The sequence below is a fragment of the Nestor notabilis genome, unplaced genomic scaffold (assembly GCF_000696875.1).
Source record: "Nestor notabilis isolate BGI_N333 unplaced genomic scaffold, ASM69687v1 scaffold22662, whole genome shotgun sequence".
Taxonomy (NCBI): Eukaryota; Metazoa; Chordata; class Aves; order Psittaciformes; family Psittacidae; genus Nestor; species Nestor notabilis.
This window is the reverse complement of record NW_009917279.1, coordinates 3848-27027: the sequence shown is the minus strand read 5'-3', so window position 1 is coordinate 27027 and position 23180 is coordinate 3848. Positions and strand designations below refer to the sequence as shown.

The 23180-nt window shown below is 48.7% G+C and overlaps 1 protein-coding gene across 1 annotated transcript; it reads left to right on the top strand.

Moving 5' to 3' along the window:
* The first annotated feature begins 3128 nt into the window (after window positions 1-3128).
* MOB3C (MOB kinase activator 3C) lies at window positions 3129-16793 on the top strand. Its single transcript, XM_010009153.1, has 3 exons — window positions 3129-3549; window positions 12568-12770; window positions 16764-16793. The coding sequence occupies exons 1-3, from the start codon at window positions 3129-3131 to the stop codon at window positions 16791-16793; spliced, it is 654 nt and encodes a 217-aa protein (XP_010007455.1).
* Window positions 16794-23180: the final 6387 nt, after the last annotated feature.

The window sequence follows — 23180 nt, the reverse complement described above, 5'->3', positions numbered from 1 at the left end:
GGATGTCTTCTGCTAGATGGGCTTCTCATCACCCCACAACAACCTAGTCTATGCTTGAAAGAGCCTGCAAACAGCAATAGCTTCCAGAGCAGTGAATGGACTTGGCAGTCCTGGGGTAATGGTTGGACTTGATGATCTTAAAGGTCTTGTCCAACCTAATTGATTCTATGATTCTAAGTTGCTCACCCTATATCTGCCCAGCAAAGAGATGGAGGACACAGGCTTGGTGTGATGCTGTGTGATGCCTGTCCTGCCCTGCAGGGTAGCAGCCCCTGGGCTTTATTTGGGGCTGCTCAGCTTGTCTGGGGGTCATGGACTGCTTGGGGTCAAGGATGAGGGAGCTGCAGGATGAGGACAGGTTACGGGGTGCTGCATCCTCATCCTGGGAAGCTGCCAAGTGCCAGATGGGGAAATCCTGACTTCTTGTTAGGGATCAGTTGTTTGTTTATGCTTATTTTAATGGCTTTTATGTTTCAGCCAGAGACCTCTGCTGCTGCCTGGTGACAGGAGAGAAAAAATAAACCATGTGTGAGGGTACGGACAGCAGCAAGGCAGGGACAGCCCCATGTCCTGGCTTGGTGCAAAGCCAGTGAGTGACTAGTGCTTTGAGAGGGGTGAAAGCACTAGAAGTGCTGTTGGCTCCCTCCCTCCCATAGCCCCATCACCTATTCCTCCATACAGGCAGACCCTGCTGGATGCCTCATCCCAAAGAGTATCCCAGCATTTCCTTCGCTACTAGATTAGGATCCCCACTGCAGCAGTATATGTATATGTACAAATGTATCTGTATGTATGTGTACATATTTCAGAAGCTGTTATGCATTAGCAAAATCCCCGGGAGGCTTTTTTTAGAGGTGTTATCAACAGGATGTGCCTTTAATGTGTGACAGCCGGGTGGGGAGCCCCAGATAAGGGCTTTTCTTTACAGCCTCACTGTGCCCAGAGTCCACTGGCCTACCTTGTGCTTCCTCAGGGCTGCTGTTGGCTCTCTCCATTGGTTGGCATTTTGAAGAGCTCGTGCTCTTTTTCTGAAGTAGGGAACAAGCTCTTTGACATAGTTGGAGGCTGCTTGGGCAGGGTAGGGAAAAGCATCCAAGAAACATTCCCCAGTCACTGCCCTTCGGCAATAAATCATAGAATCATGGAGTGGTTTGGGTTGGAAGGGGCCTTAAAGCTCATCCAGTTCCAAACCCCTGCCACGGGCAGGGACACCTTCCACTAGACCAGGTTGCTCCAAGCCCCTGTGTCCAACCTGGCCTTGAACACTGCCAGGGATGGGGCAGCCACAGCTTCTCTGGGCACCCTGTGCCAGCGCCTCAGCACCCTCACAGGGAAGAGTTTCTTTCCTAATGTCTAATCTAAATCTCGCCTTTTAGCTGGAAGTCATTCCCCTTTGTCCTCTCCCTAAAATGAGGACAACAGGGCTGGAGCCATTAAAATCCCACCCAGCCACATGAGCTGGGGAAGGTTTACAGGTACGCCACTATTAAAGACATACTACATAGCACAGTATGATAGCTGTCACCCCTTCTGTGGGACATAAAGCATCAAAAACCATATGGTTTCAGGTCTGGTTGTACCTGGGTACAGCAAAGCATGGCAGGGTTTGGTACCACCATGCTGTGAGCTACTTAACAGTGGCAATGCAACGCTTCAGCCTGTGGTAAAGGCCATGGTTAGAGCACTAACGGCACTTGTGCTGGGGTTTCCAACCACACCAGGGTTTTCCCCTCACAGCCACATGTTAACTGCGGTGTAGAAATCCCCACAGGGCAGATCCTGCCAGTGTTTGGGATGATAAGTAGGTCTGTTTGCCTCCAGTGATGCCCCCATGTGTGGGCTTTGAGGGGAGCACAGGTTTCTCTTGTAAGATGTTCAGCTGGTCTCTGGTGGGCAACACAGAATCTGCCTGTGGCTCAAGGCTAAGTTTAGAGAACAGAGTTTATATAGCAAGTTTTTGCCTAAAAGCTGTCTTTTTAATGATGAATGTGCATCCATGTGTTGCTGGGGCACCATTCCCTCCTGCTTGTGGCTTTGGTTAAGTCACTTCCCCTTTCCATGAATCTTTTCCTTCCTTTTTTTTTAACTCTTTCTCCATCTCCTCCTGTTGGGGGGGATGCTGTTGGAGGACTTTCTCTTCTCTAAGCCTCACCAAAGCATTTAGCAGAAGGGGGCCTTGATCTCACGTTACCACCTTTGGTGATGAGTGCAGGTAACAAAATGCTCCATTTCAGCCTGTCATTCACCCTGGGGCAGATGGGATTTCCCCTGGAGCTTCAGGGAAGAAAAGGAATAAAGGGAAATAACTGCTAACCCGGGCAGGAAGGGGTGAGCTCAGCACTTTGCTGAGCTGTGACTTCCAGACCGAGTCACCCGGAGGAGCATCGGCCACCACAACTCCTGTGTTCATTGTGTGCACGCTGAGGGCCGGCCGCATCCTGGCACGTCGTGTTGTTGTGCTGCCGTTTCCCTTCTTCGGATGCATGTTTTGTTCTGTTGGACAAACACACGGGGCAGAACAACAAAAATAATCCCCCCTTTTCCCATTGATGTCGGCGCTGGGTCTGTGTGAACCAGCAGCCAGCTGCGGTCACAGTGTGGTTCCCAGAGCATCACTCGCCAGCCGCAGTGGTGGGATGGGGTTATTTGTCCTGAGAAATCCTTGGGAAAGAGATGTTTCACTTGGGCAGAAGAGGAAAAGGACACCAGGTTGGGACTTCCTGGGCTGGTGAACTCTGTTGATATCGTGGCTCTCACTTTATTGCAGCAGTTATTGATAAAAGCCCTGGAGGTAAGAGCCTGGTGAGCTCCTGGTGTGTGTAGAAATAAGGAAGGGCCTTGCACAGGGTACATGTGGCAGTGCTCACCCTCTTCAGTGGCATCAGCTGCTCCATGTCACCCTGATGTGAAGGGGCCAGGAGCTCACCCAAAACCTCCATCCTTGTGTGCTGTCAGAGCAGCAGGGCCCGTCAGCATCCTGGTGTGAACTCATCCCTGCAAGCATGCTCATGTTGGCTTCATATGTGACCAAAATTTGTCTCTTTCTCCCCTCAGAGACCTCCACCTCTGAAGACCCCAGCTTTGGGTTTGACGCTGAGCCTCTGCCCTCACCCTGGCCATCCCTGCCCATGATGGCGTTGTGTCTCAAGCAAGTCTTCAACAAAGACAAAACGTTTCGGCCCCGAAAGAAGTTTGAGCCGGGCACCCAGCGCTTCGAGCTGTACAAGAAAGCCCAGGCCTCCCTCAAGTCCGGGCTGGACCTGAAATCAGTGGTGCAGCTGCCTCCCGGTGAGAGCATCAACGACTGGATCGCGGTGCACGTGGTGGACTTCTTCAACCGCATCAACCTCATCTACGGCACCATGTCGGAGTACTGCACAGAAAAGAGCTGCCCCATCATGTCTGGTGGACTCAAGTACGAGTACAGGTGGCAGGATGACAGCAAATACAAGAAGCCAACCAAGCTGTCGGCTCCGCAGTACATGTGTATGCTGATGGACTGGATTGAGATGCTCATTAACAACGAGGACATCTTCCCCACCAGGATAGGTGAGCGTGCTCTGGGTCTTCACAAGAAGGCTGGGGTTGGAACTGGTGCAGGTTCCCAAGCTGCTGGTGCACCTCAGGGTTGGTATTGCTGACTTTGCAATCCCAAAGATCATGGCCTTTACTGTTCCCGGTGTTCCTCAGTGTCTGTCCCAGATTGAGCTTGGGAGTCCTCTTTCTGCTCCTAGGGGATATGGAAAACAATGTTCTTCTTTTCTGTGCTTCTTCCAAGTATTCTGTGCTTGTGAGAAATAAGGGCAGTTAGATCATCAGCTTCCTTGTACTTCCTCAAGGAGCTGAGCTGCAGAGCTGGTTAAAGGTGGTCCCAAGGTCCAACCCTCATCCCACCTTGTTATTTCACTTCTTGGCTCCTTTCCACCTCTGCTAATTCATCTGAGCCCTGATTATACATCACATTTTACTACTTAGCTGAGGTATTGCCTCAGCAGAGATGCCTGTCCCTGGAATCTGGCCTTTCCAGCTGCCAACCCCCAGGGTGTACAATGCACCCCTTACAAAAGTTCAGCCTTAGGAGCTTGCAGCGGCTGCCAAAGGCAACACAGCTTGAAACTAACCTCTCTGTGGCTGACCTGCAGTGCTTGGCAGCTGCCAGGGCTGATGTTAGCCCTGCTACTTAGCTGCTTTATTGTCATTTGGGGAGATGAGTTCAAGGGTTGGAGCTGATGTGTAGGTTGGTGGGGCTGCTGGAGCCTCAGGTGTGCCTTGGTATGGTTGCTTTCCAGATGAAATGCAAAGGTACTTGAATGTAAAAGAATCTTTAAGGGGTTTCAGGGGGAAAGATGCAGCTTTGCAAGGCTGCTTGACCTTGTTTGTTTTCCCAAGCAGCACAGCTGACAGAGCCTATGAAATCAATGCACTTTAGGCTCAGGATTTTCATTAATACACTGGGAAACATTGAAGAAAATGGTCTGTGTGGGATTACTGGCAGCCACTACCTGTTGTAGCCCTATTTGTTTGTGCTGTAGCATCTAGTTGTGTGTCTTCTGTGGGAGAGTCTCTGGTCCTTGGAGGCTTGGAGGGTTTGTGGCTCTCTGAAAGCAAGAGGGGAAGGCCAGGTGAGCGCAGTGCCAGGTCCTTGTGCTGGAGGACAGACAGATAGGCTGTCTTTGGGGCACATGGGGGAGCCAGCGCCTAGGATTCACTGGGGCGTTTGCTGTGCCATGGTCGCATCCCTCTCTCTTGGGCTCAGTGGGCTTCACACTTCCCGGTGGATGGAGAAGGCTGGAAGTGTGGCTGGTTGATAGTGTTGGTGCAGGATACTCTGTGCTGGCAGTCCCACCAAAATCCCTGTTGATTCTGGCTGCAGCTGGACATATAGTTGCTGCTGCCAAGGGGTGAAACAGCAGCCATAGGATACAGGCTGGGTCTGCCTCTTCCCAAGGGGGCTTTTTCCCAAGGAGAAGCTCTGCACACCATTAAAAGCATGGGCACAGGTGTGGATTTACTCAGTTTGCCCTCCAGCTAGACATTAGAGTGTCCTGGTCCAATTTCATGCCTTTCAGGTGGGATTTGGGATGTGATGCTTCTTGGAAGCTACTCCAGGGAGTCGGTGCTACAGGAAGTCTGCAGCACCCTCCACTCTCTCATGCCTGAGGTGCAAAAGCAAAGTACAGTTGTGGCCCTGCTGGTTTTTACCCCATTTCTGGCACTTTTGCCTCCAAAGTGTAACACATCCTGACGTGGGGAGGAACAGCTGGTGCCTCTGGTTTCCACTTCTCCTTTTGCTTTGGTATGGGGGCAATTCTGGCCGAGATCCAGGCTGGCTGCAGGCAGTCATGGGGCATTTTTCTCTTCTAAAGCCATTCCCAGGGTCCCTCTTCCAAGCCCCTTTGTTGCAGGGATACTTGTGTCCCCCAGTGACTTCAGCCCCCTTGCAGGCACGGCTTGGTGGTTGTGGCCTCCCACATGCAGAAGGGAACTTAGGCTGAGATCACACTTTAAAACACATGAAAGGCTGTTGTGGGAGGCAGGGGGAGGAGGGAGCTGGTGGCACTTTGTCATCAGTGTGTCCCCTGTCAACTGTCTTTCACTGGCCTGCCTTGTGTGCCCGGTAGCTCTGGCATTTCAGAAAATGGAGGTGTTTGGCCGAAGGAAAATGTCACATCCGCCTGTTCCTGATGTGCTGCTCCTTGTCCCTGCACCGGATGATGGGGGAGGCTGGGGGACACACAGAGGGGAGAGATATGGGGCTGAGGGATGAGCAAACTGAGATGCTCAGCCTCCCTCCTAAAGAGCCAGCCCCTCTTGAAGATACCCAGGACAAAGGGAGTAAGGCACCCAGAGGACACAGGGGAGATGTGAGCTGTTTGAAGGAGGAGAAATGAGCCTGATGAAGTGGTGGAGGGAAATTACAAATGTCATGCTTTGGAGTCGCAGTGAGGCTCTTCAATATTAACAGCAGAGATGGGGTTTAACATGAAGCTTTGTCCCACTCCTGTTTGTGAGGTCCAGTGAGGTCCACCAGCACAGCTGACCACTGTCTCAGCGGGTGTTTCATGAGCTGTGTGCATCTCAGCTTTCCCTCCTGGCTGCTCTTCGCGTTATGCAATAAAACTGTCCCAGCACAAAGATTTCCCTGGCTGAGGCCACCTGACTGCAGACAAAACAGGCTTCTCTTTTATATTTTTCCTTTAAGTAAGTGTTCCCCAAACCTCAGCATCCTTCTCTATCCAAAACCTACAAAGCATGAAGCAGCGCATGATGCAGTGGGGCTTGCTCATGGCTGTGCTGATGGTTAAAGGAGAGGTGTCTCATGGGTCAGAGAGGGGAAATCCTTCGTCCTGGAGTGAGAGGCTCAGCTGGAAATGAGCAGAGATGGTTCAGTGGCTTGTGGGCTCACAGGGTCCTTTGGCATCACAGGGCACAACTCCAGTGAGCATCTCCAGTGAGATGCTTCAGTTGTACCACTGAAGCATCAGGTCCCTGTCCTGGCTCCAGCAAGGGAGCCTCATGCCAGCAGACAGCTTGTGACCTGGCAGAGTTAACCAGGAGGACCGCAGTCCTTGGATGGCTGCCTCCATGAGCAGAAAATCCCTTTGGTGATATAATGGGGCCACTGTTGTATACCACAGCAACAGCTGGGGGGAGATGCTGTGTCTTCCCCATCCACCTGCAGGGCTTGGTCCCACTCAAAGGCTTTTCTGTATAATCCTTCCTCTGGAGCGGAAACCTGTTTGTCTGCTGGTCAAGATGAGACAAATCCCTGCATGGGATGAGCTATGCCAACCTGATTGCTATAAATCTGCTGCAGCAGCAGCTTTCCCAGACTACCCGTATCAGTTTGCATGTGCTAGCGCTCTGTTTCCACTCTTTCAACCAACATAGCTGTCCTGAAAAATACATTTAAACGGAGAAGAAGCATTGTTCCCATCCAGGGAGAAGAATAAATGATTCTACAGGTGTATTTTTACCAGCTGGTAAAACCATATCAGGAAATTTCTTCAGTGAGTGGCCACATGAACACATTACCACCTGGAAAACATCAGCTCCTTCCAGTAACCGTTCTGCCCCGTGGTGCCTGGTTTTAGGGAGGTGCACAGGGATGTCTGGATGGGGATTGCAGGGCCCGTGGCAGCCCACTGTGTCTGCATTGTCAGCCCAGCATCAGGCTGCTGGTTGCACACAGGCGTCCTCCATCAGCACCGTCGTGGCGTTATTCAATCAGTGCAGACGCAGGGCTTGGACCAGACCCAGCGCCGGAAACACCCCGCGCTCTCTGCCAAATGTGCCTGCAGCTCTACAGAGCGTCAGTCACAGGAGGGTTTGGAACAGTTCTTAGAAAGCTTTTCAAAACTCAAGCTCTGCCATTCAAGCGTTGTCCCAAAACAATTATGAAAACCAGAGAGAACTTGGTGTGAAACTATCCGATACTTTCTCCCCATAACAACAGGAGAAAAGTGTTCAGGATTCAGGTAATTATTGCCCTTCTCTCAGCTGGCTATTTTTTACGTGCTTTGTCTTCTTTTTTTTCCTGCCTGTTTTCTTGCAGCTTCTTTCACCCCAGCTTGCAGCTGCCATCTTGCCATTAGTTTTAAATGGGGCTTTAAAGACTTATTTTTAGGCAAAAAATTACTCACTGACACCACAGTTGCCAAAATGGAATTGAGAAATAATACCAACAACAATAATTCATCACGTAGTTCATTGAACTACTGCTCTTGAAGAGGAAAAAAGTGCAATTGCCAAGAAGCAAATTTGCTTCCCAGTACTGATTCATCCTGAAAATATTAAATTGGCTGGAGCACAAGCGTTAGGGACAGGAGAGGTGGCAGGAGAGATCCAAGAGCCATTTGCAGTCCCGTACCGTAAGCGCAGACACTTTGTTAGCTCTCATTTTCATTTCCTTTTACACGGTCCCACATGGTTTCCTTATGTTTTGAAGCAATCAGCACAGAGTGAGGAAAGCTGCTTTTTTGGGGCATTAAGTCACATCTTGGGGTTTTCAAGCAAAACATCCAAGATAAACTGAAGGTGCTAATTCATTTCAGGGCTGTGAGTCACGCTGCTCACAGTGCCCTGGCTGCATTGCGGTGAAATTGTACCTGCTGTACTTAGCGCTTTGCCCTGGCTTGGAGCACGGTAAGGTTCTCCCTTTTCTGCTGCAAGGGATGGCTGCTCTGCTCCACTCCTCCTGGGATTGGGCCGTGCTTCCACACTGGGATAGGTGATGCTCCGAGCCACCGGCTGCCTTGTCTGTGTGCAGTGTCTGGGTGGTGCATGCCTGGATAATGGGAGAAGAGTTGACCTTGTGTATAAATCTTGCTCCCGGTATCTGACAAAGTTCATATTGCACCCTATAGTCCCCTCCTCATCACTCATCATGCAAGAAGAGTCATAGGGGGGCTAATGCCTGCCAGATTGTGGGTTTGCTGCTGCTTTCTCCAAGGTTGCTGGATGGTGAGCACCAGGGAATTAAAGGTAATTTTAGTACCTTTAAATCAGCCCAGGTGTGTTTTGTGGTGTTCCACTGTCCCATGAGGTAGCTGGGATCAGTGGGATGCACTGGGATTGCTGGGTGCCTATATGTGTATAGGGCTGCAGAGGGTGAAGCAAACCCAAGCAGTGTCACCCTGCTGGGCTGGTTTGTCAAAACGTGGGGCTCCATCCTGACTTTGCCTTGGCCTGCCACACTGCTGCTAACAGGTCATCTATCTCAGCCACGCAGAGCCGGTCCCACCAGCATCATCCCTTCATCTCACCAAGCTGCAACTCCTGCTGGTTTGTGCCACCACACACCACTTCCGAGATGGAAGAAGTTCCCCAAACAAGGGCCACCACTGCCCCACTCCCAACTGCTCCTTATCAGCACATTGGCCACTAATGGGGTCTCTCTGCCACTGGCTGTAACACTGATCTACCTGACCCAGCCTGGCTGGGAGGTGGGAGCCATGAGGGGAGCAGCCTGTCACCCTCTGTGCTTGGGGAATGCATGGTGACCTCTCTTAGCAGTCAGGATGTCTCTGATGTTAACTGTCTGCTTGGTTTAAAGCTAAACACCTGTAAGAACAGGATAGTGCTGAGATCCCTGTCCAAGGGCTTGTCCCTTGCTGGGATGTGGTGGCTGCAGGGAGGAGGCACAGCCTGCTCTTCACTGTGTCCCCTCGCATGCTCGAGAGGATGTCACATGCGTTGTCTGCTGGACATCCGCTGAGCCAGCAGCCGTGACCCAGGGCAAGGCTATTTATGCCACATCTTTCTGCTGCTCTCCCTGGGTTGGTCAGATGCAGGCTCTACTGGAAAGCCCTTTCCTTTCAGCTCTGGGTGAGGAGGTGGGGAATGTCTCCTTCTCCTTGCCAGCATGGGCCGTGGTGGGTGTGGTGGGGTTTTCCTTCCAAAGCCACTGGAGATCAGCAGCAAGACAAGACTGCTGCTGGTGGAGGCAACCTGCTTATCACATATCCGCCCTGCTTCCTTCCTATGGGAAGTGCTTTGATCAACTGGTGCAGGCCCCTGTGCCTGATGCAGGGTCCAGTCAAGCATCTCTAGTCTGTATTGAGGGTCCTGGCACAGGAGGCACAGATGTTGCTGCAGCATGGGGAAAGAAAGCAGGACGTGATGGCCCAGGGTTATGCCCTGTGCTGCTGGGGCTGCTCAGGCCTCCCTGGGCACATGTGCGAGTGAAAGGGGTGATGTGGGGAGAAGGAGCCAGAGCTGGAGCCCAGTAATCCCTGGATCCAAGGGACCAGGATGGGTGGTGGTGTCATGACATGGTAGGGAGAGGGGTGACCTGTCCATTAGAGACATTAGTGTCTATCTACAGCCTGGCCACGTCTGGAGGGGATGGCCACACACTGACACCTTGTGATAGACCCAAGAAGAGCAGCCGAGCTTCACCTCCTGGGAGCTGGGTTCACATGAAAGCACAGTGGTGGAGTAGCCCAGAAGATGGCCTTTAAAGATTCCCTCCAATCCAAACAATTCTGCGAGCTATGATTTATGCTACGTCTCTGCTCCCTGATGCAAAAGCTGCTTTTGGAGAACCCAGGATGTGGCTGGAGGTGTCTCTCCTTTTGCCTGCCAGCGTGTCTGTGAAGGCTTGTTGTTGACAGGATGGTTCCTGGCTATCCTCAGGACAAAAGTGATGAAAAGCCGCTTGTCATCATCTGCCAGCTCTGGAGGTCGCTCATCTGACAGCAATATCTGGACTAGAGATGCTATCGGCCCTCTTTTGATCTGCTGTTCATGTATGATCGTATTTCTTTCTTAGCTCAGGACTGGGTCGAGGTTTGCTGGTTTCCTTCACTATCACCCTTCCCAGTTTGGTGATAAACTCCCAGTGGCTGATCAGGTCTGATTTCATCCTTGCTGCCTGCTTTGACCAGAGGAGGCACTAGGCAGGTAGGACGGGTGACAAACTGGAGGCAACAAACACGTTGCTGTCCGCCTGCTGGCAACTTGCTGAGTTCCCTGCAGCGACTGCTCACCCCTGGTCCCATGAGACAGGCTGTTCAGAACAGTGTGTATTCCCCAGCCGGGGCCTGGCAATGTGCATCCATTAGAAACTACCTGCCATGGTGAATTTGTCTTTATTAAAACCAGTGTTTCTTGACTGGTTCTTCAAAGCAGGTCTGCAAGGGATGCCCTAACAGCACCTCTGAGCCCCCAGCTGGGTGATTACGGCTTTTATTTGCTCAGCAAATTCTCACTCAATGCCAAAAGCTCAAATGAAGCTGTGGGTAAAGCACCGTGTCCCTCCAGACTGCAGGGAAACTTGGGAGACCTCTCTCTGATCCCTGCCCTTATCAGACCAGCAGGCAAGGAGAGCTCCACAGTCAAGGGTGCAGGGCAGAGGCAGATCTCCACTACCAACCCGAAGGTGCTGGCAAAGGGAGAGCCTGGTTGTACTTTGCCAGATGTGAGCACCTTTCCCAGAAAGTCCTAATGGGACCTGCTAGAGCTGTCAGTGAAACGGGTCATGCTGACGTCCCTGCTGTGGTAACAGCCCTGAGGCTGCAGTGTGCTCGTGGTCGTGCAGAGCAGCGGCTGAGAATCAGCCTCAAAACTACCTCTCCTTGTGTGTGTGACATTGAACTGAGATACGTGTGCTCCTCCAAGTGGTGTCTGGGACATCCCCCCCTGCCCACTGCACTCATGCTGTGCACGAAGCAAGGCGAGACAGACTGGGCTGGGATGAGCCTGTTTTAGATCAAAGAAAGATGACTTTCTGCCACGAGTGCTGCAATACTGAACCCAGCACCCTGGCCATTGAAAACACAGGCTCCATGCATGATGCTGGAAGAACAGCTCCTTGGCTATTCCCACCCATGGAGGAGAGGGGCATGGGAAACAAAACTGCCAGGAGCCTTTGAGAACAATGGTTTAATTATCTTGTGAGGCTGATGAGAATGATTCAAAGATAAAATTACCATTTTTAATTCTTTTTTTTAGCTAAGAGACTTGCTGGTGCTTTCAACAGTGCAAATGCGTGAGCTGGCCATGCCTGAGCAGAGATTATTTGGAGAGATTTTTAAGAGGTTATGTGCTGCATTAATAAGAAGCTAAGGGAGGAGGCTGGTACAGCCGTGGGAAGAGAGGTGTTTATTCTGTTCTTTGCAAATTTGCATTGAATTGCTCAGGGGGGAGGAAGAAGCTTCAGGAAAACAAATTCCAGTTGTTTCATTTTCCTCCTCCTGAAAATTATATATTCAGGGTTTCAAAGCCAATGTTTCCTTTAGAGATTTACCCCAAGCTTGCTGACACTGGCTGTATCACACCTCTGAGGTTTTTGCTGTGATAACAGTTCATTTAAACAAGGATGGAAATGCAGAGTATGAAATTGTGTCTTTATGTGGGACTAGGCTAAAAGTACAGAGAGTGTGTATCTGTGGTGGGTCCTTTTCTTGATCAGCCTGGGAGGACCTCTCAGAGGGGAGCATCATATGGGTGAAATGAAATTACAACCTCAGCATCATTAAGGCAGTGTTATTCCTGTTTTAATGAGACATTTGTTAGAAACAAGGATCAGGAAAAGAAGTAGAAACCCCACCTATTTCTAGTGATGCATCAGAAGTGATGTTTGAGGGTGTGTGGAAAAACATGAGGGTATGAACCATGCTTTTGATTCAGAGGACCAGGGAAGGTATCTTTTCTGCTGGGAGGAGGTCTAGTTTTGTTCATGGACCTGGATAAATACACTTTGACTTACGCTGTGCCTGCACAGGCTTGTAGGGGAAAGCTGTAGGAAAAATCAGGGAGAGAGGGTAGGATCCTCTGCCAGGTTGCTCTGAATGAGAGAGACTTCTCTCTCCACTAGATGAGAAATTTTCTCTCCGAGGGAGACTCCCCAAATCCTCAGCCAATGCCTGTATGAAATTGCTGGTTGAGCAATCAGGAAGTATGGGGTGAGAGCTAGACAGCACATAGCCCCTGTGTAGCTGTCACTCTTGATCCTTCCTCATCATCCATGACTGCCTGTTAAGCATGACAGTGATATTTAAACATTAGCTGGTATATGTGTTATTTTAATGGTCAAATGGCTTCCAACTTGCTTCTGCTTTACAGGTGTTCCCTTCCCCAAACAGTTCCAGCAAGTTTGCACTAAGATCCTCACCCGGCTCTTCCGTGTCTTTGTCCATGTCTACATCCACCACTTTGACAGCATCATCAACATGGGTGCTGAAGCTCATGTCAACACCTGCTACAAGCACTTTTACTACTTCATCAGGGAGTTCAGCCTCGTTGACCATCGGGAGCTGGAGCCTTTGGTAAGGATGCCCCAGGGATGGGGAGGTGGAGAGTGTGAGAGTGCCAGGGACACAGGACTGGTGTGTTTAGGTGGGCGCTGCACTATAAGCAGTGCAGTCACCCTCTCTGGACCCTTTCATCCACCTTGACTCAGAAGCACACCAATGTTTTCTGTCCTGTAACCATCAGCCTTAGTGCTCTGAGAGAGAACTTTTCAGCAGCCCTTTACCCTTTGAAAACCCCCTTAAACTCTACTTCTGCTGCCGTGTCCGTGAATTGCTCTTCATTGTCCTCAGGGCCACCATAACATAGTGTCTCTCTATACTATCTCAGTAGCTCTAATGCAGTTTGCACATTAAAGTATTTCCAGCCATGGCTTTCAGGGGTCAGATCTGAGCTCAAATCTCCTCTCCACAGTCTTGAGGTTTCCTGTTAGCAGACTAAGGCCCCTGCTTGAGATCCTTTTGTAAATTACAATGAGGCTGCAGGAAGGTAAGCCCCAATAGGATATGCACCTCCAGACAACAGCCATGGATGCCTCACTGGAGGTGCCTCGCTGGAGTTCCAGTTTCTCTGCAGCCTCCCTTGGGAAGCAATTAGCCAGGCAGAGAGTGAGAGTCCTTGAAAACAGCAGGACTGGTGAGAAGCAGAGGCCAGACAGCTTGGGAACGAGAAAATAAAACACAGTTCTATAAGAGAAGCAAGTGTGTCACAGGCAGATAGACAACATGACCTAGGGAAGACGTTGCAGTGGGGAGAAGAATCAATACGGAACCCAGTACTTAGCGTGCTGTGATAGGGCTGGGTTGTAGAAAAGGTCATATCCAGCAACAGAGACCCAGGGAAGACCAAAGGGATATAATCCCAGAGAAAGAAAGAGCTCAGAAGAGTTCCAGAGCTTTATTCCTCTGCTTTCATTTGTCTTAGTCAATTTGCTGCCTGTCTGCTCCTGTTGTGATTTGCGGGGATGGAGAGATGATGATGCAATCAGAGGAAACTTGAATGACAATGGCATGTACATGAATTATTTCCTAGAGTTTGTGACCCCTATTACCACAACGGCCCTCAGCTCCAGAAAATGGCAGCTCAGCCTCACTCTGTCCTGTTAGTCTCCCTCACCACCACTCCTCATGACAAACTTCTTTAGCATTGATATACAGCCCATAATGGTGTCATCTCCTTTGACTGATGCTTGCTAATGCCAATAATTACCACCTAATAGCCAAAGCAGAGGCCGACATTGCTAATCAGGCTTTCAATGCCAGTGACTCACACGTGACATGAGATGATGTATGGGTCTGGATGAATCTAATGTGAACAGATTTTCATGTGTGATGCAACCAGGGTTAAACTACAAGGAAATGAGACACATTTACCTGTGGTCTACCTGCGTCTCATTTTGTGGTGTGCCCATTGCCTGGCATCCAAGCTGCAAGCAGACCCAACCGCATGGCAGACCTTCCCTCAGGCAATGACTTGCTGTAGGTGTGCATGAGCATCCTGCAACCAAAGGATGGCTGTGTCCAAGATTCAAAGCTGAGTTGAGGAGGGAGGGACAAGTTGCTGCAGTTTATGAACAGCTTTCAAAAACTGAAAATGGTCTTTCTGGCCATGCTGTTACCCCAGGGAGGCTGCAGCATAACACTGCCATCAGTCCCAAAGTCTGCAAGGGTTAGGGTTGATCCAATAGCTTCCAACAGCATTTCTCTCTGCTGCAAGCAGGGAAAGTAAGAATATGAAGTTTCTTCATGTGCATCCATCCCAGGGGCTTTCCAGTGAGCCCCTGGGAGCCTGGTGTGGGGGTTCATGCTGCTCTGGCTTGGCTTCAGCAGCAGGTGTAAAGATGCACAAATAGTAACATCCAGTCTCTTCAGCACTCTACATTTCACCTCAGTCCACTTCCCTGTGGCTGCACTATAGCTGTTGCCCCGCTAAAACACTAAAGAAGTGTTTTTAAGTCCCAAAGGATTCAGGAGCTGGTTTGACTCTTAAAGCAAGGACAAACAGTGCATTTCATCTGCCTACATTTTAGGCTAAGGCTGCAAAGTTTTGTTTTTGCAAGTTCTCAAGGTTTGTGGAAAGGCGATAATCTCTCAGTAGGGATGAGACAAAGTGTCCTTGAGAGGTTCAGTCTCTCTTGACTGCCTTGAGCCCAGACAACTGTCCTAACCTTACATTTAGATGGCCAGAATTAGTCCTCATGAATCCCAGAGGAGGCTTCTGCCTGCAGAGGTGCTTGTTCCCTGCATGCGATTATGGAAGGCCACCAAGCACGTGGACGGAGCATATCTGGAGCAGGACAACAGGTCTGAGTGCTCTACTATGGTTGCAGCTTTTCAGATTGAGGAGTACGAAAGAAAACAACAGCACCTCCCTGGCCAGAGAATGTCCTGTTAGGCTTAAACAGCTTTGAAGACTGTAGGATGAAGGATTTCTCAGTTTCTAAGCCTGCCTCTGGCAGAATCTCCCTTTGCTGCCTAAGCTTCCCTTTTGTCAAGCTTCTTTGAGACAGGATTTCTTAGCAGCAAGTCCTGGGAGCTGAGAATGAAAGAGATCCTTTGTACAGGCAGAACCAGCACAAGGCAGTGATTCACTCTCTTAACAGATCAAGAAATACGGGGTCAGAGGGAAGCCGTGCACTTGTCGCCTTGACAAGAACAGGTCAGGGCCCTGGGCAGCAGCACTGGCAGAGGTCCAGCTGGTTATACCCTAAGGCAGAGCTGTGGGGATTGTTAGAGTGTGATGAATGTGTTGGACATTTGGGGCCAGCCTAAGGAGCTCAAAAGTGGCTTCGCAGTCTACTGATCACCTCAATCCACCCAGTTCAAGGCTGCTTTGGTGTGTGGTACGGTGCTAGTGGGGTAGGCTGGATGCTGCTGCAATAGGATGTTCCATCTTCTCACCCCCTTCTTTCTCCTTCTGAGATGTCTGCAAACATCTCCCATTTACAATGTAGTTCTGTGGCAGAGCACTGGCTTTTGATTTGCTGGTAGGTTCTGCTGCTTGAGTGATTTTGCATGTTACTCCTACAGAGAAGCCCTCTCTTTGCCACTCTCCCCCAGTGGGTTTTAAAAACAAATCTCTCACTGCTGAAGAGCTGAAATTGCAGCTTTTGTCCCCTTTGCTTATATCACTAAAGGGCCTTTTATAGGGTTACTTATGGGTCATCCTGCTTTCCTAGTTCTCCTTTTTACAGTTGCATCCTTCCTTCTCCACAGACCAGTCCTACTTCAGCTCTATTTTAGGAGTACATATTAATGTGCAAACCTTTATTTGGGCTGTGTGAGGGGGTCGGTGTGCAAACACAGATTCACAAGCAATGAACCTGATGAGCCAGAGAGAATCACAGGATTTCCTTGCTGCAGTACATGATTTGCAAGCTTTTAGTTTTGCTCCTTAAGGTAAGGACAAATACCATCTTCCAGCAGCTGAAAGCTGGGCACCTTCCTAATGCAGCTGGCAGGATGCCATCCTGGCTGAAGAAAACAGCCTAAACAGAGCTCGGTCTAGCAGGAGGTTTCCTGTGGACTTCTTATTAGCACTCATCTGTGTTGCAATATGACTGTGGGATTCCTCACCAAAGCCAGAGGTCCTTTGCGTTAGCTGTTGTTACCTCCTGGAGCCAGAGCCAGGAGCAGCTCCATGTCCTGTCTCCCTCAGCAGCTGCAAACAGAGGCTCCAAGAGCAGCACAGCCTTGTTTGGCTGCTCCATAGCTGAGTCAGGAGCAGGACCTGCATCTTTCAACATCTCAGCTCTTTCCTTGGACTGCTCTCAAAGCTAGGCTGCCAGAAAAGCCTTGTGCCACAGGAACCGAGGAGGATGCCAGGAAGGAGCTGCTGAGGCAGAGCACTTCCCATGAGGGCTGGCATGGGAAATAGAGAAACACCCCCTGAGACTCTCACGGTTGCTTCTTTGGGTTGTTTTTGGACACCTACCAAACTGATGTGTCACTCTACCAAAACCTGTCTTTTGCACTTACTGTTTCTTTCTTCTCTCTCCCCCTTCAATGCAGAAAGAAATGACAGAACGAATTTGCCACTGAAGCATTTTGGCAAGCAAACTTAGCTGGCTTATTTGGAGTCCGATGGGACAAGATACCCTGTGGTGGGAGACCTCTTCATGAAGACTTGCTCTGGGCATTTCAACTCAATGAACTATGAACACTGCAGAGGAGCTTCTTCAGACCACAGCCAAAGCCTAAGCTTGCCAAGCATCTCTGGACAGAGATTTTGAGGGTTTTTTTATAGATCCCAGTCTCTGTTGTATGGCTCCTGCCTTAGAAAGCCACTGACTTACTGGAGAACAAGGCAAGTTTGGTTGATGTTTGCACACTCTGGTTTCTACAACTCAATCCCACATCTGCTAACATCCCCTCACAGCTACTTTTCCTCCTGTTTTATCTTCAGCTACACTGATCTCCAGATGTTTTATCAGTGATTCCTGCCCTGTGAGCAGGTATGACCTTGGCTACTGAGTAATGCCTCTTACCTTTCCCACATGCAGTAGGTTTGTGATCACATCTGAGATCAACTCTGCAAAGCTGGTGACATTTGATCCAAGCTGCCTTCATGTGGTTAGTTGCTGATTGTACCATTTTTAACCACAAGCTATGAATGTCTCTCATTCTGCCCTAATTCATGCTTTACCAAAGGGTCCATTTTTCCTTGCAACGGATTTTTCATGTTTGGCAGAGGGACTTCATGATGTTCTAAGATGCATCCAACATTTCCTAGACTAGTGGCAAGGTGGCCCAATGACAGACAAGGTGAACTAGCCCACTCTTCAGTGTGATTAGCACAGAAAGATTCACAAAGTTGAGGAAGCTGTTGCCAGAAAACATTATTTTCAACATGTCAGCATTTCCTGACGTTGTCTTGGCTCAAGATCAACAGATGCTGCCTGCAGAAATTGATGTTTTTCCATTTTTCAACTCTACAGTATAGCAAATGAGGTGGAGAAGGACTTTGAGACACCTAATCTACCCTCTTCTTCCAAAAAAGCAAGAACAGTCCTTCTTAAACCTTTTTGACCTTTTGAAAGCACACTATTGCTGCCTGGTCTGTGCCATTATTCCTCTGAATGGTATCACATCTCAAAATTTCTTTTCCTTCTGCTTGCAAGAGCTTATAACTAATGTTGTGTTCCCTGTTGCCATTTGTCTTTTGACAGGAGTTGAAGTCTTCTTTTCTGTTTTTATGGAGTTAAAATCAAAGTGTCTGAGCCACTGCATTATGTTTGTATTTCCTGCCCTTCTTCTGGAAAAGTTTTGTATACCAGACACAGCTGATATTTATAATCTGGGGTTTGACCATTTTTGGGATGGGGGGGGATGTGGCTGGAAAATGTAAATATTTAGGTTAACGTTAAGGTGCATAAGTGAATTTTTAGTGCTCAAAGCACTTATTTTGTTGTGAAAATCTATTTTTTTTTAAGCTTATGTACCAGATATATATTTTTACATGGAAATAAAACAGAGCAAAACGGACACAAAACCACCTGACACATCGTTCAAATATTTGCTTTGTAAAATAATTGGTGAAAGTCCAGATATTTTTGTTCTGTTACTAATTAAAGAAAAGTTAATAAGCTTGGTGTGCTTCACTCTTCCTTGATTCACCTGTAGTAAGACAAGCAGCATAAAAAAGCACCCAGGGTAACCTGAAGAGTGGATTTCCACTGAGAGTTGCAGCACTGATGGATCTCAATGCCATGTGGAGACCTCAGCTTGCATCTCAGAAAGTGGCTTGACATAGGCTGATGTTGCTGGTCTGCATTCTCCCCTTCCAGACTTTTCATCAGCATCCCTCTGAAAGTATTTTTCCAGCGATACATGGTGATCAGTTCTACTCAGGACTTTTTGCAAAGATGTATGTTTCCTGGGTCCTGGGAATCATGTTCTAGCCTCTTCATATATATCAGAACTGGAAGCACAATTGTGGTGTGGTGCAGAGGCAGGAGATGACAACATCTCTATGGGGAACCTTCTGCCATCCTGAGAAGTGAGGCATCGTTGGACTGAATGCACAGGAGCCTCTAGGAGCTGGTGAGGTTGGGGGTTATGGAGAAACTGTCTCAACATGGGGTTCTAAGGGATGAACTGATACCAGCCTGCAGCTACGTCAGGGTGAGGTACAAAGATGACAGAGTCAACTTCTTCTCACCTATAGAAGACAGTGACTAACAAACAGTCACAATTTGTGGCTTGGGAGGTTCAAATTAGGCAATAGAAAAAAATCCAAGAGGGTGGTGCAGCCAGGGGACACATATCCAGAGAGGAAGCATTAACCATCCTCTGATTAACCAGACTTGGTGTAAATAATGCCCGTGCATAGAAGCCTGCTTTTATTTTTGTCCCCTACGTTGTCCTGCAGCAGTAAGTTCCACCAGGTAATTGCATTACAATAGGGGAGTGTACTCTGTTTATTTTTTAAAAGATGCCTGAGGATTTCAGCCTTCCTGCTTCGGGAATGTTTCCTGTTTACCTCTTCCACACCTTGGAGCTCCTATATCTATGATTCTATAATGATTCTGTAGATTCCTATGGAACAGAAAGCTCTATTTCTGAAAGATCAACCTACAAGCTCATCTCAAGCATTAATTAAAAAAAGAATTTCAAAGGTCCTTTTTTTTTTTTTTCTTTTTGTTTCCCTTTTCTTTTTAATTTGGTTTACCCAAGGAAACAAAGCTCATGGCTGTGCTGTGACAACCGCATCTTTAATAACTTTGGAAGCAGTACTGGAAGGGGAGACATGGAGATCATTCACTGCCAGAAAGGTCTTTCTGTCTTTCTCCAAGACACAGAGTTATTCCCCTGATCCTCATCTGAGTGCCTCCCAGCCTGGAGAGTTTAATGCCTGAGCACAGCAGAGAAGTTTATGAAGCAGAAAGTGCTGAGATAAGTATCTAAGTCAAACATCTCCTCCCTTCAGGATGCTGAAGTGTGCCTGTGAGGCTCCAGCATTCCCAGAGCTTCCACAAACATCCCTGAGCAATTTGAAAGCAGACAGGAACCCTGGGATGCATTAAATATGCAAGTAGCTCATGTTAGCTCCAGCTCCCTAAATGATTCATCTGCTTGGCTGGCTGCAAGGTGCCTGGGACTCATTTTCTCTTTGCAAAATCCCTGTTTTGTCCTGATACAGGGCAGATGTGCTACTGCAGGATTTTAATTCCCTTTTCTGCAGCCACTGTGTCCTTTGGGATTAAACAAAAGGCTGTGGCACCTGTCACAGGTCAGAGAGAGGCTGGCACAGGAGCGATGCCGTACTATGCATTGTCTGCAGATGTTGGAGAATTTAGGAATAGCCTTGGGTCAGGGAAAAAAGGGCTCTGTGGAGCATAATGGCTCCAATCCCAGTGCCACAGCGATGGGGAGGGCTTGGGTTCAGCCAAGGACTTCAGAGACCTTGTAAGTCAAGAAAACCATGAGGCAAGAGTGTGACATTCATCTCCCTGCTGAAAAAAGACCCTGAGTCAGAGCTGAAATGCCAGTGGTGTGTGTAGGACTACTGCATGTCTCCAACAATGTAGAACACAGCAACAGCAAATGAGGTCTCACACAAAAGTCTTTTCTGAAGAGGCGGCTGTGGGAGAAACAAAAGCATGGTCTGCCTGCAAATTTCTTCACAGTCGCAGTGGAACACCATCCATTCAGCTCCAATAAGGCACTTTGATGCTTTGGGATACTGGGTGATGGCATCTGCTACTGAAATCCAAAGGGCAGGACTCAGTACCCATTGTTGTCACTCAGTGCTGGCCACACTCTGACTGCCCCAGGGTCTCTGTTCCCTTCCAGTGTCTGCGCTCACCCAACCTTCCCCCTTTCCAAGCTGGCTCACTGCTGGGGCCAGGTTCCTTGGCAGCAAGGAGGATAACTGGGAAACCAGTGTTCAGATGACACCCACTGCCCCACTGCATCCTAAGGGAGTCCAGCAGCTCCACAACCGCTGCTTCTTAAAAATACCTCACACTTGTTTTTCCAAATTATGTGGTTTTTTGGAAAACTTGAAGGAAGTTTGGGACTTTGCAGGGACCCTGGATTGTAGGGCTCCTCTTGTGGAACAGTTGGGTCCAGGTGCTGGCAGCTGGGGTACAGGGTTGCTCCATACTCGTCAAGTGGTGATATGCATTTAACATTCTCCTGCTGGGAACAATAATCATGAGGAGTAGGAAAAGGATCTGTATTTTCAGGATTCTTCAACTTCTATGACTCTTCAGTTTCTGCTAGAAGCAGCAGCTTTACCACCATTTGAATAAATCCTCCAGCAGCTATTTTATTAACTTTAATGAAGCTGTACCACCTGGGAGTTGCCATACTACAACAGACATCTCCTTTGCCATTTGGTATTTCATATCCACTGGGTGAGTTACTAGTTGCTCTTGGCTATGCCCTAATGATGGAGTGAGGTAAGCATTTTGCCATCCGTTCATGTGGCTGTCAGGTGAGCACAGGTAATAGCTCTCAGTCTCAGGGCAACTTGCTGTAGGCATCCTGGACTGGAGGCCAGGACCAGCCCTGCGCTCATGATCTCCCTCCCTTGCATCTTACTCATCTTGCAGTTTTCCAGCAGTGCGAGGATTCTCCACACGTACGTGCACTGGGGGGAATAAGAGCTGAGATGTACACAAGGTGGATGTGCTGGTTTTGGTAGCTGCATATAGGTGGAGGTAATGCTATGGAGGCTTTGATTTCTGATGTGATGGCAAAATGTTCTGCTGTTTTGGTGACCGTGCTCATTCTGAGGACTTGTTTCTTTCAGTCCTTGGATTGCTTCTGTAACCCATACCCGGCTTTGTTAGGAACATGGCTAATGTCTTCTCTGTGCTGGAAACATAGGACAGTCTAAGTCCTTCCTGCTTGACTTTGCAATCTGCTTGATATTACTGCTCTCTGGTGCAAAACCAAAAATACCTAAGCATAACAGGGATGCAGTGAAATGAAAATGTCACCACTCAGGAGGAAAATCATCTTCCCACTTCTGTTCCTAGCAGTTACAGCAATTTCCTCCCAGAGACACCCTTTCGTGCTATGACTTCTAAATCCATTAAAACTCACAGATATTCTTATATTACGCTGTCTTGTAAGCAGCCCATAGAAATAGGAGGATTTAAACAAAGCCCCTTCTGAGCAAGTACATAACAAAACTCTTGAGAGCCTCCCTCCTTGGTGCTGCTCGCTTGTACAGCAGCATCTCTCATGCCTGAGGAACCCAGTTGGGCAGGATGAAGATAACCCTTAATTTCAAAATGGATTTTCTGAGAGTTCTGCATATCCCTGGCCCCTGGACTTTTGTTTAATCCACGTACAAATACTTTCCAAACCTTCAGACTATGCAGACAGATGTGGCATGGACAGTGTCACAGGATGAAACTGCAGCATCCAGAACTTTGGCCAGGGAGGCTGTTACTCATCTGGGTAATATCCCGAGGAACCCAAGGGCATGAGACAGCTTAGCCCTGTTCATTTTAGTAAGAATATATCATCAAAACACCACTTGTAACATCATGTAACACCACCAGATCTCGCCCCTCTTGTCCTTATTGCATTGATAGTGATGGCGTAGGCACCACTTAAACTATCGGTACCAAGTTGTAACACTTAAGTTAGACTCCTTGAGCACAGTCCATATGTCTCCAGTGCCTTGCATTTGGGATAGCACACAGTCTGCATTTCCCCTTGCTCTCCTAAGCAGGACACCATAGGAAATGGACTAGAAGGATTTGTACTTTGTAATCTGAAGATGCTGAGACACTGGCATAGAGTGCCCAGAGGAGCTGTGGCTGCCCCATCCCTGGCAGTGTTCAAGGCCAGGCTGGACAGAGGGGCTTGGAGCAACCTGCTCTAGTGGAAGGTGTCCCTGCCCGAGGCAGGGGGTTGGAACTGGATGAGCTTTAAGGTCCTTTAAAACCCAAACCATTCTATGATGATTCTATGGTATAATGGGTCCTGCTGAGTCTAACTGAAAAGTGAGGAACTGTTGAGGATGAAAAGCAGTCTGGACTGGCAGAAGTCACTGCTGCTGCTGAACAGCTGTTAGGGATAAATGGGATAGTTCAGGGGGATGCAGTAATAGCCTCTAATGATCAGCTCTGTACAGAGGACAGAAGCATTTTTCTGCTTAGTTCCAGCAGCTTTAGTCTGTTGAGCAAACTGCACAACTTCCAGGTCCCACGTTACCTGGGCTTTCCACTAAATAGTCAGTTCAGGATCTCTGTCCAAGTGGGGTGGAACTCTGCAAAGGCAAGTACTCCACATGGGTCTGGCCACAGGAAAAGCAGGTTTCAGCCTAGCATTCACATCCATACGGGCGCTTTTAATGTTAATTTGAGAACTTTTCCTTGTCCCCTGCTGTGAACAGCTTTGCCAGATGGAACACTGAAATATGGTCTCTAGGGCTAAAGAGAGACATGCTACCCACAATGCTACACC

What these genes read in the sequence shown, in the direction of transcription:
- MOB3C (XM_010009153.1), top strand. Translation starts at nt 3,129, where the DNA reads ATGATGGCGTTGTGTCTCAAGCAAGTCTTCAACAAAGACAAAACGTTT. An exon ending in CATCTTCCCCACCAGGATAG is followed by an intron (nt 3,550 to 12,567) that starts GTGAGCGTGCTC and finishes TCTGCTTTACAG; the next exon opens with GTGTTCCCTTCCCCAAACAG. An exon ending in ATCGGGAGCTGGAGCCTTTG is followed by an intron (nt 12,771 to 16,763) that starts GTAAGGATGCCC and finishes CCTTCAATGCAG; the next exon opens with AAAGAAATGACAGAACGAAT.